The sequence below is a fragment of the Macadamia integrifolia genome, chromosome 7 (assembly GCF_013358625.1).
Source record: "Macadamia integrifolia cultivar HAES 741 chromosome 7, SCU_Mint_v3, whole genome shotgun sequence".
NCBI lineage: Eukaryota > Viridiplantae > Streptophyta > Magnoliopsida > Proteales > Proteaceae > Macadamia > Macadamia integrifolia.
Window position 1 is genome coordinate 7,396,555 of NC_056563.1, and position 20,221 is coordinate 7,416,775.

The 20,221-nt window shown below is 37.0% G+C and overlaps 2 protein-coding genes across 2 annotated transcripts; one reads left to right on the plus strand and one right to left on the minus strand.

Moving 5' to 3' along the window:
- Window positions 1–2,406: 2,406 nt before the first annotated feature.
- Window positions 2,407–9,876, minus strand: LOC122083868 (protein GAMETE EXPRESSED 3). Its single transcript, XM_042651782.1, has 10 exons — window positions 9,427–9,876; window positions 6,982–7,169; window positions 5,958–6,281; window positions 5,373–5,619; window positions 4,404–4,688; window positions 4,223–4,309; window positions 3,818–3,850; window positions 3,675–3,734; window positions 3,452–3,594; window positions 2,407–3,380 (listed from the first exon to the last, which is right to left on the minus strand). Exons 1-10 carry the CDS (start codon window positions 9,533–9,535, stop codon window positions 2,775–2,777), a joined length of 2,082 nt encoding a protein of 693 aa, XP_042507716.1. The 5' UTR covers window positions 9,536–9,876; the 3' UTR covers window positions 2,407–2,774.
- A 1,249-nt stretch (window positions 9,877–11,125) lies between these two features.
- On the plus strand, window positions 11,126–17,406 carry LOC122083489 (syntaxin-51-like). Its single transcript, XM_042651319.1, has 7 exons — window positions 11,126–11,310; window positions 12,759–12,981; window positions 15,162–15,364; window positions 15,486–15,586; window positions 15,701–15,745; window positions 16,246–16,388; window positions 17,070–17,406. Exons 2-6 carry the CDS (start codon window positions 12,764–12,766, stop codon window positions 16,375–16,377), a joined length of 699 nt encoding a protein of 232 aa, XP_042507253.1. The 5' UTR covers window positions 11,126–11,310; window positions 12,759–12,763; the 3' UTR covers window positions 16,378–16,388; window positions 17,070–17,406.
- Window positions 17,407–20,221: the final 2,815 nt, after the last annotated feature.

The following is a 20,221-nucleotide window of genomic DNA, read 5'->3' on the forward strand; positions in this document are numbered from 1 at the left end:
ATCGACATTGACATATAATCATATAAGATGAATGCAAAACAGAAATATAAACTACACATGAGCTTCGCGGATGCATTGCAAAAGAAAAGGTTAGAACAATATGCAAAACTAAGATCAAGATGCATGAGAACATGAAGAAAAAAAAAAAAAAAAAAATAAATAAGCTATATGGAGATTCAACATGGATGGAAAACACTGCCACGACGAAACATTCAAAGGGATGCATAACACGAGACCAAAACCTACATGCGAATCTAAGCTTATTTCGAGTACATTAAAACTGAATTATTACCAAAAAAAAAGAAAAGAAATCGAACCATTTTGGATGTGGGTCCTACAAAGCCAAAACATAATGTTTTCTAAAAAGATGTTCAAATGCACTCATTTTCAAATAAAAGGTTTTTATTTTTTTATTTTTAATGAAAGCTATCTATGATAGAAAATGTATTGAATTAGCTACTCGAGCTCTTCTCAAAGGTTTGAAGCAGGCAACAAACAATGGGTAGAAAGTGAAAAAATATGGAGTGATTCTGATGATTTGCATAACATTCTTTTGAACAATGGCACTAACTAGTGTCCTTGGAGCTCTATTCCTCTATTCTTTTTGTCTATAAACCCCATTTTATTGGCTCATATTTATCTCAGGCATTCTAACAATGCAGCGCTTTTGTCTAAACGTATTGCTTACCTTGTTATGAACAAAAAAGTCCAACATCCAAATTCGTTTTATTTATTTATTTATTTTTATTTATTATTATTTAATAATAATAATATCAAGGCTATCTAAACTCTTGGGGTATTTTGATCATTTTCTTCAAACATCTCTAAGATTACATGAGGTCTCTTAATCTATAAGTTAGACTTCTCTTACTGCTCCAAAAACACCTAATAATCATTGCCAAGTGTGTCTGAGGGTGACAAAATGAAGTGTCTACAATATAAATTAAAGTGCAAGTGTTTTCATGCATATAGTTTTTTGTAGGTTGGGAAGATCTCCAAGTGAAAATTCTAAGCCAAATATGCATGGCCTACAAATTAACATTGAATGAACTAGTATAAATCTTGACCACAAAAACTTGGAGAAAGGATCAATGCCCTTGCAAGAAAAGAAAAATAGAAAAAAGATCCATTCAATAAACTGAAACAGAATTCTGGTCACAATGATATATGTAAGCAATACAGATGAACCCTCTTTTAACATCTATTTGACTTCAATCTGACTCCTAAAGATGCCTTAGCTCATTGTATCAAGAAAAATCTTTTCAATAAGTTACTGATTTCATGTGGAAGCTAAGCAGCTTTCTCAAGACCAATTAACTTATCCTATCTTTTCATTTAAATTGAGTCCATTGTACCTATCAAATTAGATGTCTTTAATTTATAAGAGAACTATCTGTACTCACCCATAGAGTATTTAGGATGATCCAATGGAAATAAAAATTTACACTCTCATTAAGAAAAGAAAAGAGGCTATATAGTTCGGAATTAAGTTCTCGAATTAGAAATGAAATAAAACAGTCCGTACATGGAATGAAGAACTATAAATAGAAATGAAATGGTGAAAATCATCTAGAATGGAAACAACCAATATAATCAGAATCCTTAGGGAACAAAATCAGCTTCACTACAGTCCTGATAACTAAAATAATCACCAAAGAAACATATATAAATATCAAAATTTCATTAGTGAAAATGCTGCATTTTTATTAGCATTCAAAATTTGCATCTGTCCCTAATATCTAACTAAAGCCTTGAAGAATGTGTAAATTCTTCCTTGGGAGGATGGTAACCTCACCGTATCGCAAACTCAACTGGATTTTGGTATAAATGCAAATAACAAACAGCTGCAGTAGTAAGTAGCTGGCCCTGGTAATAAAGATGGTTAGATAACAACTAGAAAGATCTCCTTCGCAGAAATCTGAAAGATTCTCCTCATGTCAATGCATGGGTTATGTGGTGGTTTAGTATCAAAGTGCTAGTTCCCCAATACACAGATCCTCATATTGAAGAAATAGGCTCTGTTTTTTCTTTTCACATATGTATCCGACTAAATCTTTTAAATGATGCAATTCTACATCTCTTAGAAAGTTTTGTGGATGAGGCCTTAATAGATTTAAGGTGTTCTATATTTGTTTCTTTTAAGGCAGTAAAAGGCTAAACCGCAGAAGTTTGTTTTACAGCAGAAATCAGAGTGGTGCTGTGGCATGGGAGCATCGATATTCCCCATCTCTGACAGAAGGCAGCACACTTACAAAATAAGACATGCAATTTCATACCACAAGAGATAAGAGCAAGATTTATGGGTCAATCCAAAATACACATAATAATACTCTCTGTGATCTTTCTTGATGGGCAATTAAAGAGTTTGTATTAAAAATTAAGCAAAGATACAAATGAAAACAGAGATCCCAAAAAAGAAGGTTAGACAAATATAATGAACTCGCAATGGATCGTCAACCCAACTAGTGATGTTAATTACATTTTTACATACAAAATTGTCACTGTTCAAGTCCTTGAATTCAGTCAATAGTAACGCCTAATTAAGCATTGATGCTTGACACCAAAATATTTGGGTGAAAAATTAACTACATAATCAGCTGGCATATCCCTTTTTGGATTTGAGCTAGTAAAAGACTATATCAGCTATTATAAAGATCTGTTTCACTTCCTACCAGCTCCTGAACATGATATAAAAGTTTGTGTAGTTGGTTAATTTTGCTAAGCCAAAGGGCACTGACTCGTATTTCAATCTCTTGATAAAGTGTTACTGTTCTCTAGTTAGTAGAAGACAGGGTCCTCCTCTTCAACCACGCACCACTACTTCTTTCCTGGTGTATGGGCTCAATCACCCTTGCCTCATCATGGATATCTGCTTCCTTCAACTCGCCCAAAGTGTGCTCAACAAATGGTGGGTTTGTGAATCCTTGTGAATCTGATGCCTGCCCTGATGGACTCTCCCATGGCTCAATTTCTAAGGGTGCCTTTCCCTTTGATGCTGAACCCTGATCTCCATCGTAATACCAGCTTACCTCTCTCCCACTGCTTTCACTTTTGCTACTACTGCTGCTGTGGCTGCTTGTCTCAGTAGCAGAAGTATCATTCAACTTGTGGAAGATGGTAACACTCTCATTCTTAGTGCCCTGAAAAGAGTAGCTCTTGCTTCTCCCTTCATACAGTGGAAGGAGAGATTGTGGCTGTGTTCCAGCTGTATCCTTACCCAAACTATAGGAAGTTGCAAGCTTCCTTTCTATGCCTTCCCTCTCTTTTACTAAATCTCCAAGTTTTTCGAGTAATTCACTACCCACTGCTTCCTCTGCTGCCTTTTGCTCAAGCTCTGTGATTGTCCGATCAAAAACTTTCTTTCTAACTCGAAGAGAGCGCTGAAATGAAGAAGAGGTCAGAATAAAGGAAAGAGATAGAGGCTTACAGGGAGAAAGAATTTCAAACTCACTCTCTTTTCAAGGAATTTCCCAAGGTTTTGATCTTGAAGCTTCCTTTTACTCCAAAATATCCAACAAAACCGGACAAATCCAGCTAGTACCATTAAGACTGCAGTTTGGAATAGCAGGAAAAGTAGAATTTCCCTTTCATTGCCTGCAAAGAGGAGGAGAGAGAATGTATTTTTATAGTAGTTGGTAATGTTTCCAATGTTCATTGATTTAGTGGCAATCCACCTGTGTAGATCTGTTGTTGCTTGGGTCTTGCTTGGGAGCAGCTTAAAGAAAGTATCTGACCTGGCAAAATGTAAGAGTCAAAATATAAATACATGTTGAAGTGATCTAAATAGAAAGGCAGTTGTAACTTTTTCTCTACTTACGCTTAGTACGACATGGCAGTGGATTGCCCATCTCTGAATCAAAAAAGACATAGTAATGTTAGTTCAGGGGAACAAGGACTAACAAAAAGAGCTCACAAATCCTTATGTAGGACAAATGACAATTATGGAAATTGTTTCCATTAATTAACTGTCCACAACTGCAAGAACTCTACATAATCACAGAAATCAGCTGGAGACAAATGTAACGTCAATTTTGAAACTACAGTTAGATAGCTAAATTCAACTGATCTATAACATTTGCTGATTTAATCAAACTACAGTTCTTTTGTTTAACAAGGAAATAGCTGGCCAAAAAATACAGATTATTTCAAGGTCAAATGGTAGAATTTCATCAAAAGCAACCACAAATGTCATCATAGATGACATACAGAAAAAGAATCTCACTTGCAGAAGTTATAAAAGCCAGAAGAAGCCTCTCATCCAGTGCAAAATGGTGTAGATCACTTTCCAACAATAAAGATGAGAGTTTATCTGTTAGAACCACCAATTGAAAAAATTATATTAGCAAACATGGAATTCTGAATCCATCTTATGAACAGGGAAGATTTCTAAATATTGGAATTACCAAGATTCTTTTCAGTCCAATAGATGGCTCCAGTAGCTGGAACCAACAGAGTAAAGACAACGTTGATGGGTTTCATGGCGGAGACATAGGTATATTCAGCAGTTGTCCTACTTATCTTTCCCTCCATATTTGTCTGGGAGATATAAACTGCAAATCCTGAACAATCAATAAGTGGACTAACTTGAACCACTGAATCAAGTGTAGTTGCTCTAGGAAATTTCTTGAAATCCCCGGTTGGCGAAAATGAGTACAAGAAACCATCCACAGAACCAATAGAAATCCAACCTGTTGTATAAAAAAAAAAAAAGCAGTACAGTGAGTGTTACAGTTGTAGTACCTGCATGTACTAAGATTGATTCTACAGATGACTCAGTATCTTAAAAAGCATGTACTTCTTACTCCTTGAAGAAAAGATAAAGAAAATGCCTCAAAATAGTGTCTCAGAAGCTTACAGGTCAAGATTTAAAGACATTTTACGATAAGCTCATACGCATTATCAATCAGTGAGAAGTGGCAATGTTATCACAAGATTGGCTCTTACGATGATTTTCTCGTCATTGCTCTTAAATTTCCTTAAGAAAAAACCTCATTTATAATATATCTAATATATTTGGTTGCCTTTAAACCCTTTCAGGTTTGTTCAAAATCTTTCTCTAATGGACATTAAAGGTCCTGGAAGTCTGACCTTGCAATCATTTTTTAGGTGAGATTTTAAGCAATACTTTATTTTTATTTTTATTTTATTTATATATCATTACTCTTGTGAATTTTACACAAACTTTTATCATGTTTATTACTAAAATATGAGCGACCATCAAGCTTGAGCCTTACGAATCAAGTCTTAAACACCTATAGCTCAATCCTTGAAAATATTCACCCCCCACCCCAAAAAAAGAGTTAAACTGGATTTTGCCTCTCCTGATATGCCTCCGCACTGCATTGACCATTATAAATGGCACATATACTTACCATTGGCATCAACAACTGGTGAGCATTCTACATTACTTAATGGACCAATACTCTTTTGCCACAGGATATTTCCAGTCGAAACATCCAGTGCCAACACGACAGCCCTCACTGGGATTGTGACATACACACGGCCATTGTTTCCTGGGGTAATTGTAAGCAGCTTGTCGAAATCACTGAAATCCTGGATCCACTTGAAGTGAGGACTCCGAAGAGACAAGGAATAGAGCTGTCCTTCAGTGTTTGTGATCTGCAATTGCAAAAAACAAAGATATGGGTAAGTATGTTTAGAGCAAAGAACCAGGGATCTATAAAGTACTTCTGAGTTCTGATCATAGAGACAAATAGATATGTAATGAATGTGAAAACAGTCACAAAGAATCTGAAGTTGCACAGTTGTTTGAAGCTTGATTTGGTTACTACAAATTCAATCAGTTAAATTAATTTATGCAACAAAAGTAATCCCAGAACTCTGAATATTGATAAATATTATTTTGCTGTTTGCATAATGTAATGATCATATCCTCAAGGAAGACGGCTCAATTTGAAGTTGTGAAAGAGAACAATATGGACAACAGAGGAACTTACATATAGACTTGCTTCACATTGATCAATGACTGGGGCAGAAGTAAAATAACAATCCGTGATATTTTTCTTACAACCTTGGCGGTAGCCAGATCGATAAAGAACAGGTCCAGCACTCCAGAGCAGTTTTCCATGCAACTTAAATGCAAAAAGCCCCCGGCTTTTAACAGTAATGAAAATGGATGAACTAATCGTGCTTATTGCAAGACCTATAATTTCATTTGATCCTTCTGTATTTGAGTCCAAGGAAAAGAAAATTTCTGCAGTAAAATTTCCAGTATCTGAAGGCTTGATTCTCAGTACTCTGTTTTCTGCAATCAAATATATCTGCCAATAGCTGGTGTTAAAGGTGTATAAAATTGCAGAAGCTAAAAAGAGATTCACCAAAGGAAACAAATAAAGAAAGTATTGAAACCATGTAGAATACTGAAGTTGATATTACAATAACATAATGTGGCCCATGGTTGAAGAGGGAGAGGAAGTGCCATCTGTCTGGCGAGGTGGGTGCAGAAGGGGGTGGAGAGAGAGAGAGAGAGAGAGAGAGAGAGAGAGAGAGAGAGATCCAGAAGAAAAATAAGAGGACGGAGTTACAGAGTTGACAAAGCGAAGAGATGATTAACAGAATATACAAAAAATAGACATAAAAGGCTAAAATTGTCATAATAATTTCAATCACAAGATTATTTCTCCATAAAAAGTGCTTAAGAGGAAAGTATTCACCATTGTCTAATGTGAGCCTGTTAAGGGACAGGTTTCATCACTTAGTTCTTTTCTGTTCATATAGACTGACTCCAAAGTAGAATGGTTGGAAACATAGATCACTAAGAACCACCATTGAAATGCAGAAGTGAAGAATTTCAAAACTTATATGAAAGAGACATACATCAATCTGGCAAATGCTTGATGATTAAATGGAAGCATCATTTAAGATATTTTTTTCCTTCACAGACTAAAGGGCATGCTTTACTTCAAATTAATTAATTTTATAAAATAAATATATGTCAATTAATTATATTATAATCCTTACCCTCCCTCTGTCATCCTGAACAGGGACCATCTCAGTGTCGCAAGTGTAATTTAAAGAGATAATCCAACCGATAGACCCGTTGCTTTCAAATGCCAAAAGGTTTTTTCCTGAACATGTGTAAATCCTTCCATCATCTCCGATAAGTGGTCTCGAGAGTCTATAATAAGTTTTTCCGTTAGGGTCCTCAGCTGAAACAAGAAGGATGGCAGTAAAGGACAAGTCAGGACCACTCATAATGGAGCTTAATTCCAGTCTTTTGTGAAATATGCTTAAAACGGATGCACAAGTACTGATTACAAGAAGACTAGATTAAAAACACGCATTACATATACAAACAGATGCATGCAGGCCTGACCGTTGAATAAGGCAATGAGGGAAGGAGAAAAGAAGAGATGTTTGATGCAGTACCGACAAGGGTTTACACAAGGAGAACCAATACCAAGGTCGACCCAAGTGGCTGACTGGGTCGACCCAGATCTGGTCCAAGTCAGCTCACGATTTGGGCTGCTGATGGGGTTACTAATTAGTTATTTAGTTTCTATTTTGAAGTCCTAAATTAGTTTCTAATTTCTGCCAAGACTAGTTTCTATTTTCATTAGATTCCAATTTACAGTTTTTAATAACTTATTGTAATCAGTTTTTAGTAACTCTGAGTTACTATTATTTGTTAACTCTCCCCAACATTATAAATAAAGGATATGGCTCTTTTATGAGCCACGATTTTGACTAATAAGAAAACAACTCTCTTGTTGCTGCCGCTGGGTATCCATGGCTATTTCCTTGTGTTAGATCGAGGAAGAAGGGTTGGTGTTCGATCCAACGACTTCTTGCGGCGTGAAGTCTAGGAGGGCCCTACAAGTAACTCCATACTGCTCTTTAATTACTCTCAAGTTTTGTTTTCATAGATCTTCTACTGCTCAGAACAGGTATGTTAATTTTTTCTGCCCAGAAATTCTGAAAAGTACCTCTCGGCCTCTTTTGCTGGAGCTAGTTGCCGCCCTTGTTTAGGCCTCAAATTGAGGTCAATTGTTCCTCTGACCTTCCTTGTGGATCGACCTTAAGTAGGACTGGTTCTGAGTTGTCGTTTGGAAGATATTCAAAATCTCCGGATTTTTGTCATGTAGTGCGTCTGTCAGAAATTTTAACAGAATCAATATTCTGAATTGTTCATTCTATTCTGCTGTTTTCTGCTATTGTTTTTGGACTGCTGCCTTATTAATACTCCTGGACATTAGTCCTTTGGATCTACTGAAATCTGGGATAGATAGTGTTGAACACTGTGATCGATATTTGCTGATATTCTTAAACCTGTGGTCTGATTCTGTATTGCTGGAATATAAATCTGCCGTGGATTATTGTGGATATTTTTTTGGTTATTCTTGGGTTCAAAGTTCCTGCATATTGAGGCTCGGTTAAACCTCTACCCTAGTCTACATTAATGTTACTAAAATATTTTCATATTATCAGAATTATTTTGTTCCTATTTTACTAAATAACTCAAACCTTAACTTTTTCTCCTCATCTACTTCATCTTGAAAGAGATGTTACATATACAAACCTGTTAACATATGTACCACATAGGGAGAGTGTCCCTATCGTGGTTTCCTTTATTGTTTTATGTCTTTAATTGTTAGTAGGAGTTAGGAGGAGTTAGCTGTCACTTTCCTAGTCCAAGTTTGTTTCCTGTTAAGACTAGGTTCAGCAACTTCTCCATCATCTCTCTCTCTTCTCTTCTTCTTCCTCTACTAGTCCTGGTTTGTTAAACTAAGCTTTCGTAACAAAACCTTATACTATACCTTGCCCTTTACACATTTAAGTGTAGGCCTAATTGCTTACATTTTAGCTGCCAAAAATTGATGGTCCATCAACTCCTCATTCATCCATATTTTAACCTTCTCATTTTGTGTACCTTTCATATTTTCCTAAAATTTTAATAATCTTAGTTACTTCTGTTTGATGATTTGCCAATACCATATTCTCAAGGAGGCAGTTTGACTGGAACAAATGTTAAAGCATATCTGCCCCAAAAGAATAATTCAACTGCACGGACCACCAACTTTCTTTAAGTAAGCTTGAACTAGATTAAAGTCAATCCAGGATTTTGACTTTATTCAATTAAAAGTTAAATCAAGAGCAGTAGGCCACATTCATGATTGTCGTTTTATCTACATTTTGATATCATAAGCACTTGAGTAGCACCCACATTCAGATTTTTAATTCAAGCCAGCTACAAAAAAAGGGAAGAGTGGGGGGGGGGAGAGAGAAGAAGAAAGAAAGAAAGGACCCAATTAACAAAATTCCCCATGGTCCCATGGATAACCCCAAAAAAGAAAAATCCCAATTAAAGAACTAATGGGTCTTCAAACTAGGGTTCAAATCTATGGGCAAAGAAAAAACGGAGAATAAGCAAACTGGGAAAAAAATATTACGGAGGAGAAAACTTACCAGTGAAAGAGTGGGACTCCCATGGAGATCTTCTAAACTGTGGCCTCTCTGAAATTGTTGACTGAGCCACTTGAAGTAGCAGAAGTAAGGAAAGGTAAGTTCGTGGCATGGGGAGAGATCTCTACTGAAAGATTTTCCAATTTTTTTCTCTTGCGTAGAAGGATTTTCCAATTGAAGATCCATGAAGAGAGATTTATAGGGTTTGTTTTTTAAGGTAAAGAAAAAACGGTTACTTAACCGTTCTTAAGTTTTGGCGGGAGGAGTCGAAAGTCGATTTTGGATTTTTACTATCGGTTTGTGGTTTCCGTCTTTGAAGTACGGGAAAAATCGAGAACTTACGAGTTACGACACGAGGCAGCAACCGGCAAGGGCAATGCAAGAGCCTTCTCTACGGTGCGGCATGGTGTGCAACGCACATCCGATTGGATGGTTGGGAGCCCTTGGGGTGCGTGTTTGGGTGCTCAGTCATCAGATGCGCCCTGCACACCATAGAGAAGTCGAATTTAAGGACAATTGGCAGCTGGAATCACGGGTTTAAAACTCGGGATTAGTCTCAACTGATCTGAGATTGGACTTAATAAAACGGTTTTAATATATATATATATATTTTTAGGATCAAACTTTTTGTCCGTGAGCGACCATGCACCCTAGCCACCCTGCCCCTATGTGTGGGCCCTCACACAGAAAACACTTGCCTTTTTTGTGTGGACAATTTCACATTTATACGTTATCATACCAGTTGATTGATATCGGCCATATCAATGCGGTGTAGACCAATCTGAATTTTTAAACTATGGTTGAAATAGTTTAAAAACCAAAGTCCATTACGTATTCATCATGTTTTTGGTTAAATCATTAGTTTTCCAACAAGAACAGTGAGATTGGGGATTTAGATTATCTCTACTGGCACTAGAGGCCCAGTGCACACCCAATGGTTGAAAGGAATTGGGAAAATGTGATATAACATCTTTGGACCACATGGTACTTAAGGAGAAAAGTCAAGAGGAAGTTGCAACAATCTTACTTTCTCTAAAGAGCACTAGACCTCGCATGAGGCCTATTGTAGAGGATTACGTGTAAGGATTTAATATAATTCCTTATAACAAAATTAGTTAAAAAAATATTCTATAATATTCGTGTATAAGAGCAGCAGAGAATGAATGAAAAAGACAGACAACAATTATTCTCTTCTTTCATTTCTTTTTCTCTCCTCTTCTCTTAGGAGGTAGTTTCCTTAAAGCAACATCCCTCTCTTTGGACCAGGTGTCAAAGTGTGCATGTGTATTGGGGTGTATGCTCAAACCCTTTCAGCCATTGAATGCATAGTGGAACTCCAATGGCATAGGGGAGGATCCGGTGGGAACTTGGGCGGGAAGGTTAAGGGTAAAAATGTAGGTGAAAAGAGACTATATTGTACAGTTTTTAACACCCAAAAGTGTTTAAAAAAAATAAAAATGAAAGTGATTTTATGCCTTTTTAGTATTAAAATGGTTTATAGTGATGCAGTGAATTGTAGTGAACATTCAATGGAGGTGCATACTTGGAGCCTCCTAGCCGTTGGATGCTCACTTGTACACAATTTGGATTCATATTTTTGTGGTAGTTTTGCGGATCAAAAAATCAAAAGTGGGTAATAATGTCATTTAAAAAAAAATAAAAATTGTCAACACTGTTTTTTTTTTTTTCTTTTAAATTCGACGACAAGACTCGGACAAATACAGCGGAGTTTGGTGGCAGCAGCGTGTGTCGTCGTCTCCACCTCCTTTCCCTTCCAGTCAAAGCTGCCGAGATCACAAACTCTGTCTCCAATCTCTCTCTCTCTATATATATCTCATACACGGACATCGCTTTTGTCTGGTCAGAGACTCAAGTCTCACGCTTGAGGTAAATTTGGTTCTTCTTTTCTCGTTTTACGTTGTTGTCTATGTTTCCAATTCAAGATCAATGTCATTGTTATGCGTGTATTCCTGATTGCTCTCACCTTAGTATCTTGGATTGAGGAAAAGGATTCACGGGAAGTTTCTGTTTTGTTGCAAAGTATTGGAATTTAGGGTTTTTGGTCTCATTTGGAGGATTTGGTCCATTGATTCATCATTAGGGCTTCTTAGCTATGTTATTGGGTGTTGCTGTTTGAGAATAAATGCATCTTGTTGGAGTGGTAGGATTATAGGATTCTTTCATGATAATGTGGTTTGGTTCTTTTAGTGATTGTTTGTAGCTGTTTTGATACAATTGGAGAAAGGCAATTGAGTTTCTTGGTGTTCATAGTATGTTGATCGCAGTTAGGCTTATAGGTTCTACTGCTAGTACAACTACGTTGATTCTAGGACTGGGAAATTTTTAACTAATTAGAGGAAGAAAAGATTGTATGTGTCTTCTTAAATTGCCTTTAACTGTTGCCATATTCTTTTTCAGGTTTGCGCCATCTAGATTCACTGGATCTTTTTTATTTTCTTGGGGTCACCTGGTTGGTTTCCTGGAGTACTTTTGTGGTTATTGCACAAGTATAGTTTTGGGAACATTGTTCTTTGGGTGGATCATGAGTACTAACATCAAAATATTTGGTGAAGAAAGAAAAAATGGAGCGGATTTTGTAGTATATAGGAAGCACATGTGGTAGTTCGACAACCGAGTATTGCATGATTACAGTAGCTAATGTTACTGATACATGTGCACATGAATCAAATCGCCCTTTGTGTTTCAATTTCCACAGCCGAAAGGGATATACTCCACCTTCTGTTGTTGAGTTTGGCTGCTATTGTCATGCAGGAATTAGTGGTCTTTGTAGGAGTTTAACTTGGCAGTTGGACCACTCACCATTACTGAATTCAGGCAAATCCAGACCAATTCACCGCTGTTTGGATTCTCACAATCACTATTAAGCCCTAACTGTAATTGTATGAAAATTATTTTAGTCACTGACTAAAATACTGAAATTATATAGGGAAAGTATTTTTGGCAGTGACTAAAATGAAGAAATTAGATATCAAAAGTATTTATTCAAAGATGGATTTTTTTCCACATTCAAAGGATTGTTGGAGTCAGCTGAAATAGTTTTCTGTGAGATAGAAATGAAATTTGAATTGGGAGAAGTTCCTTGGGAATAATGTATTCCTACAGCTAAGTTTTAATTCATGAAGAAGGATTCCTGAGGTTGTGCTAATATTTCAGTTGTTTTTTTGGTTCAACAATATTTTGTATTCTTCTCTTGAATTTTTCACTTATTTACTGTCAAGGCTGGTGTGTTATTTTGAGCGTGTGTCACTTTTTCAGTTGAATTCTTTTCATTAATATGCATCTGAAATCTCAGTAAACCGTCTGTTATCTTTCAGCGGCGATGGCATCTTCGGCAGACTCATGGATGAAGGAATTACATGAGGCTCAGAAGCTTGCTGATGATATAAACGGGATGATTTCTGAAAGGGGTTCTTTGCCCCCATCAGGACCAGATATGCAACGTCATTTCTCTGCCACTAGGAGAAAGATTACAATACTAGGGACCAGACTTGATAGTTTGCAGTCCCTTTTATCTAAGCTACCTACAAAGCAGCCTATGTAGGTATTTCAGTTGAAATTGTTTCTCAACATTTGAATAATATGTGGTTGTGTTTACATGAGAAACAAGTTTGCAATTTAATATACTGTTAGTTTCTTGAAAGGTTCTCCTTTATATGCATAATGCTAACCAATTCATTAGTGCTCCCCCCACCCACCCCCACCCACCCCCACAAACAATAGTTGAGGACATATGGACCAGTACTCTTTTTATGTTGTGAAGACTGGTGAAGCTGTGATTATTAAACAACAGTCACTATGTTGGTGCAAATCCTAATTTTGGCATGCCGATGACATGACAATAAGTGTTGAAGGCCTTTCTGCAAAATACCATAAATTAATGTAGAGATATTTTGTGACATCTCTAGCACTTTGGATTTTACTTAGAAGTTAGAAGTCTTGGACTATGGTGACACCTCGTTTGCATTCTTCCTTTTCTCAAAGATATTGAATGCTTCATATTTCACTATCTTTGACCCGAATTTTTTGGGGGCAAGTTTAGCCTTTGATTGGTTAGGTTGGTCCAAATCAACTGCAAAACCTGATGAATATGTATCAAATCATGGAAAAACAAAATGCTAGGGCACACAACATGGTTGCTATACAGGGAAACACAAAGAGAAGGCAATGCTAATCAGTCAACAGCAAAAATATATAGTCAACATCTAGTTATCTGGGAGAAGGCATCAAAAGTCATTATTGTTGATTATTAAACAACATTCATCACCTGATCTACAGGGCTGGAATCACTACCAATACCCCAATCTTGAAATCACCATCAGAGGTCCTACTGAATCACGACAGAACCAAAGGCAAAAATTCAACTTCTATTTATCAAATTTGTGTCTGGGCTCAAGCTCTTACAACCTTATAAAAGACTAAAAACAAACTCAAACTAGGCCTAGAACTCCTCCAGCCAGTAGCTTACTTTGATGGTGGTCTTAACTGACTAAAACTGTGCATAGAATAAGGGGAAAAAATTTAAAAAGGCTGGACTCATAGATATCTAATCCAGACTAACTAAAACACTTTAATAACAATTAAAAGTAAAGGAATAGAACTCTAACTAGGCCCCATAACTTAAGTAATTAATCCTATTACACTAAGAACCCTTTGGACCAAAGGCCCAACATATGTGTAACCCAGCCTAAGGCTTATTTTCTCTAAACTAAGCCCACTCTTGTGTTTTATTTGCATCACTGGGCCTTTATAGTTTTGCCCATTAGATATAAAACCTAAAGAATTAAGAGCTCGTTATTCATATGCAAGAGGACCAATATCTTAACCAGTCTGCATATTCCCCATCAATTTGATAAAATTTGCCCTCGAGTCTTTTAATACAAGAGGAATAAGAACACTTTGACAGATGCTTGTTGATTTTTTCTATAACACGAACAAAATTGAGAATATGAAGCTTTGATGTTGTATCTATGTCTTGAAACTTGTGAGGAAGAATGAATTCATGGTATAGAACATCTCTTGTTTCAATAGTACCGTTCATAAACTTGTTTTCGACTATCAGTAGGCTCAGTAGAGACAAGAGTTCTCCATTTTGTTTGGCTTCTACTTCCTCTTTTGGCTGCATCTTAGGCTTGGTGTTTGATGATTTTGAATGCTGGTGGTAAATCGCCTTAAAAATAAATCTTTAATGCATGTGAGAGGGCTTTATGGTACATATGTTTCTTCATGATTATGGACAACCTTTTGTTCTTCCATCAGTGATGGGCTAAACTATGATGGCATGTTGGAAAATGGAACCATCAGATGATTGCGAGACGAAATTCTCATTCTGCATTGCATTTATGAATTGTGAAAAATTCTTTTCATTTGGCAAACGAACTCTAGTCTTGAAAACAAAGGTATCCATGGCCAAAAGGGGTATTAAATTACTCTCCCATTGACATCCTATTCAGTGGTTGTTTGGCCTCCATTTAGTTGAACTTATTGTACTTAGTCACTTGCATATAGATAAGTGGCACTTCTGATCTGAGAACAATTTGGCAGTCAATATATTTATTTCCGGATAACCTTTCTATTTTGGTTTTTGACCACGGTGTACTTGCTTATTGATATCTAGACTTTGAGGACTATAGATCCCTTTGCTCTGCTGAATGCTGATTCTTTTGGTTAATCATTTTTCCTCAAGTTTTCTCAAATTCTTTTGTTCAAAATACACACAGAACAGAGAAGGAGATGCATAGGCGCCAGGATATGCTAGCAAATTTGAGATCCAAAGCCAACCAGATGGCCTCTGCACTGAATATGTCCAATTTTGCGAATAGGGACAGCTTGCTAGGACCAGATATAAAGCCAGATGTCATGAGCAGAACAACTGGCTTGGACAACAGTGGTCTTGTTGGCCTTCAGCGGCAAGTAATGAAAGGCAAATTTCTATAACCTTGTTAAAAGATAAATCGCTCCTATGCTCTTTCTCTCTCTCTCCCTCTCTTTTGAGGGTGATCTTTCATGATTTTGATACATTTATATGCTTGTATTGGAAGCAGAACAAGATGAAGGTCTTGAGAAATTGGAGGAGACTGTAGTAAGTACAAAACATATTGCATTGGCTGTCAATGAGGAACTTGGCTTACAAACTAGCCTTCTTGTATGGATTCTGTTAACTGGTTCCTTGTCTTTTGTTTCATCCTATTGTACCTTCTTTTTTAAATTCAATTCTGCCTTCCTGAAATTTATGTTTCCTTTCTCCTTGACTGTGCAGGATTCATTGGACCAACATGTGGACTCAACAGACTCCAGGCTACAGGTTATATTCTTAGTATCCATATACCTTTGTACCTTGAATGCATGCTGACATAAACACTTTGATGCATGCACATGAACATATGTATATGCGTACACAAACAATTCAATGGATGCACATGAACGCATGTTTATTGTTGCATCCATAGAACCATTCACTCATACTATTGCCTTGGTACAGATACAAGTGCAGAACCTAAAATCTTTGAATATCCGATTGATGGACTTAAACTGAGTTAATGCTTGACCCCCAAAAAAAGTCGTTGCCTTGATAAATGGGTTTATATACATTTTATGGTTATCTTTGCCGCCTATGGAATTTGCTAGGAAAAAGATAGAAAACTCTTCACCACCTGTAAATTACTACATCCAAAATGTTGCCTCTAAAGATAACGATGTTATTACAACAAATATTGTTAGTTATAACTTTAGTTGTATGAGGACTTGTGTATTAAAGAGTTAGATCTATTTGTTTATTTATTTTTTGACTTTCGTTGGATGCAGCGTGTACAAAAGAGGTTGGCGATTTTGAACAAACGTACTAGCGGTGGTTGCTCTTGCATGTGTATGCTTTTGTCTGTCATCGGTATAGTTCTTCTGGTGGTTGTTATATGGGCACTGATTAAATACTTGTAATACTAGTGATGGTAAGCACAAAAATCATCTATTCCGACCACTTTCTTTGTTTGTGTGCTTGTGTGGGCCATTCTAGCCATTTTCAATTCTAGCCATTTTCAATGTTTAAGTTAGCCCCTGGAGTTCCTATGTCCTTTGTTAACACGAATTGTACGTCTGTAAATTGCATACAACCAGATTTGGAGAAAGCATTGTGTGCTTTTCTTGTGGGTTTGGCTAATTTGCTTGGAGAAAGGAATTAACTGGTTACCTGACTGGATCACTCCCTCCCCACAATGCATACACACATGAAAAAAAGAAAACTGAAGTGATCTCATTTTCATACATTCATAACTTGGTGGCAATATTTTATGCTCACATTGAGTAGCCAATAAGTTATGGTTGTGCTGGTTCTGGTCTTTTTCCGCTGCTGTGGATAATAATAATTTTTGTAGGACTTAATGTTGAACAATGCCTACTTAGTTACCTGTGGCATCAGATTTGTAGGATGTATATGGGTGCGTTCATTGTAATGCCATTTCATTGTAATGGATTTTAGTGTTGTGATTTGTACAGTTTTTTGGTAGCTTTGAACTTACTGTTCGAATACTTTCTGTGGTTTGTACTAGTTTTAGTTGAAATTTGACTAGTGAGATGTGTGTGGGGTTCTCTAGCATGTGCAAACTCTTACGTCTAAGTGTGCCATGTGGCAGGTGGTTATGGATAAGACGTCCAAGTCTGCAGTGTGGTTAAAGGTTACAGATGTCATATGTAACCGCCATTATAACTGTTGGTTTCCCAAGAAATGGTAGAGGACTGTAGCCCTATTTGGTTGTGTTTGTCAAGAAGTTTAAGAATAGGTTTGCAGGTGAAGTTTTCTGAAGGCCGGTGAATGGTGCTCTCGATGTTTGTATTTGGGTTTCGTCGGATTTGTTTGTAAAGGGGAGATGGTTTGATCTGGAGAACAAGGTAAGGCGTCCCATTTTATTCTCTTGAAAACTTTGGAAGATGATGAATTTGAAGATTGGAGATCAAGGGAATTTCAACTTATAAGTTCAAACTACAAGGGGGAAGGGGGAAGGGTGGGGGGGTGAGAAAAAAACATAAGCACAGGCAATGATCTCAAATAACACGGTCACTAGTTTGAAATTTCATGAAAATGGGCTAGAACCATGGTTCTAAGTATTAATATTGTAACAGTATCGGCTGATGCCTAACCGATCCGGATCAGTTATCAGTATCGGAAGACTACAAATTTTGATTTTGATTTTGAGTTTTCTTTTTTAAAACAAAAACTCTGTGCAGTCGGTAAAGAAGCCAAGATTTCAGAAGCATGGAACTTCTGAACTCGCTAATAAACCTTCCAAAACTGGGCAGACAAGAATCCGATCATTGATGCCAGGTGTTTCTAAACTACAAATTTTACTCATCGAAAGAGAGAAAAGAATGACCCTGCACAAAATACCCATAAAGAGAGCGGTATTTGTGATACCAAAAGAACAGTATATGTGAATTGAAAGACTCAAGGGAGGAGTGAAAATTAGATATATGATTTCCAAGGAACCCTGAGTACGGAGGACCTGATCTCTTCTTCTTCTTCTTCTTCATAGGGTCTCAGGTTTTGCAACCCACTGTAAATCTGCAACTTTCATGAGTCTTTATCTTGTTGAAATCTTGTTTTATAGACGAGCATTTCAGAATTGAAATGAATGGAATCTTTGTTTTATTTTTCATCATTTTGGGAGGATTTCGATTCACATTGTGTCATAATCAATTACTCATGATTGATTAAATCATTGATATGAATAATATTCAAATATTAAATCCGTTCTATGTATAATCTCCGCAAGGGAGAAGAGGCTCTTGGGACTACTTGGAAGTTGAGAATTTAGAGGAGAGGGGAGGGGAGGGGAGGGGAGGGGAGGAGGAGAGAAGGTCTTGTTTGAAGGAGACGAAGATTGTTGAATATTAACATGTGAAAATGATGAGAGTATCAGTAAATATAGACTAAGTGTAGGGGGTAATAGTACCATGTTCTTTTTCTTTTCTCTGGAGCATTTCACTCTTTTGAAGAATGAAATGCATTCTTTTCGATACAGTAGGGTACACTGAACACCAATTCCATTTCACTGGAATATGTTTCACATGGTTCGTATCAACTTGTTGGACTGCTACTCGAACCCGGAGCGTTGAGTGGGGAAGGAAGATGAGGGTTAACTTCAATGGAGAAAGAAAGCATTCGATGATAATTGTCTTATATTTCTTTCAGGAAAAAGAACATTGCTTGATTGTATTTGCATACACCCACAGGGGGTGGGGGAATGAATGCCCCACCCTCTAGTTGGATGCCCATGTGCATCCCTTTGTTGGCCCTACGCTGGTAAGGCCCATGCGACTAGGCAACAAAGTGGGGTATGTGTTAAAAAAAGCCGACCAACCCTGAGCCCAAACATGGCTTCATCATAAGCATTTTAGCCCACTAGGTCGGCTTAGGCTGGGATTTTCAGGCTTGAGGCTGGCTCATACTTATGCTACTGAGTCTATATATTAAAAATAAATTATAATTATATATCACCACTGGCATATATATATTTTTTACTTAAAAAAAAAAAAACCTTCTTTAATTCATTATACTGTCGGGGTCAGTTAGGGTTAACCCAATCCAGCCTGGCCAGGTCCAATCAGATTTAATCAGGGCTGAATTGGATTGGGCTAAGCCTAGTAGGACTGGGCTTGGGTCGAGAAATCTCAATCCTACCTAGCTTTGGGGCTGGGTTTTAATAAACCCGGCCCATTGAAACCCTTGCAGCAAACCTTTCCCCATTTCTTTCAAAGATAAAGATTGTCATGTTTACTATATAAAAAGAACTAGAGAGAGAAAGAGAGAATTCGGAAGGAAACAGAATAACAGAAAAAGATAGGAACATTAGACTTGAGAGAGGAGGAAGAGGGTGGCCTTGCAGGCATTGTCGCAATGAAGATCTATAAACAAATAAGAAAATTTGTCTTTCAACTTCTTCTGTTTACGACGAGGAACACCTTCAAGAACCAAAGTGTAATAGAGAAATTAAATGACCTCCACTTCATTGTTCTGTTTACATGCACCACTGGTTGAACTACATTCATTGAGTTCTAGCCATTCGTCACTTGGGGTACATATGTTATTGGAAAAATCATCTCCAAGTCATCCAATGATCAGGAATATATATTGGTCGTCATTTATTACTTTACCAAGTGAGTGGAGGCACAATCATATATCAAACTCATTAAATTTAAAATAGCCAAGTTCATGAATGAAGATATTCTCTGCCATTGTGATTTACCACAAGATCTATTATCATATTAGGACTCGTATTTCCAGGGACAAGTGAGGGTACCATGTGACAAGTTCAGTATCAAGAGGCATAATGCCTTCATCTTACAAGCCACAAACCAATGAGTAAATGAAGTAATCAACACAAATGTAAAGAGGATTCTACAAAATATGGTTGATAAGTATTTGGATTGGGCTAACAAGTTACCAAATGCACTTTGGGCATGCCGTACTTTAGTCTGCAGTTTATCTAGGGAAATGTCATACTCATTAGTATATATCATGGGAAAAAGAAAGAAAAACTCCAGTAGAGTTAGAAATCCCTTCCTTGTTAATACTTGTTGATAGCGAACTATCAAAAGTCAGTCGTATATCTTTGATCTAGGTATGGAGAGCTCAACCTCATAGACGAAAATATGATGCAGACAATAAGTAATATGGAGAGAGGGAGTACTGGTATCTTACAAGCCAAGGCAACGGTGGAGAGAAAGATGGCCCACATATGTAATGAGCGAGGAGAGGGGAGAATTTTTTTTTTTTTTTTTTTTTTTT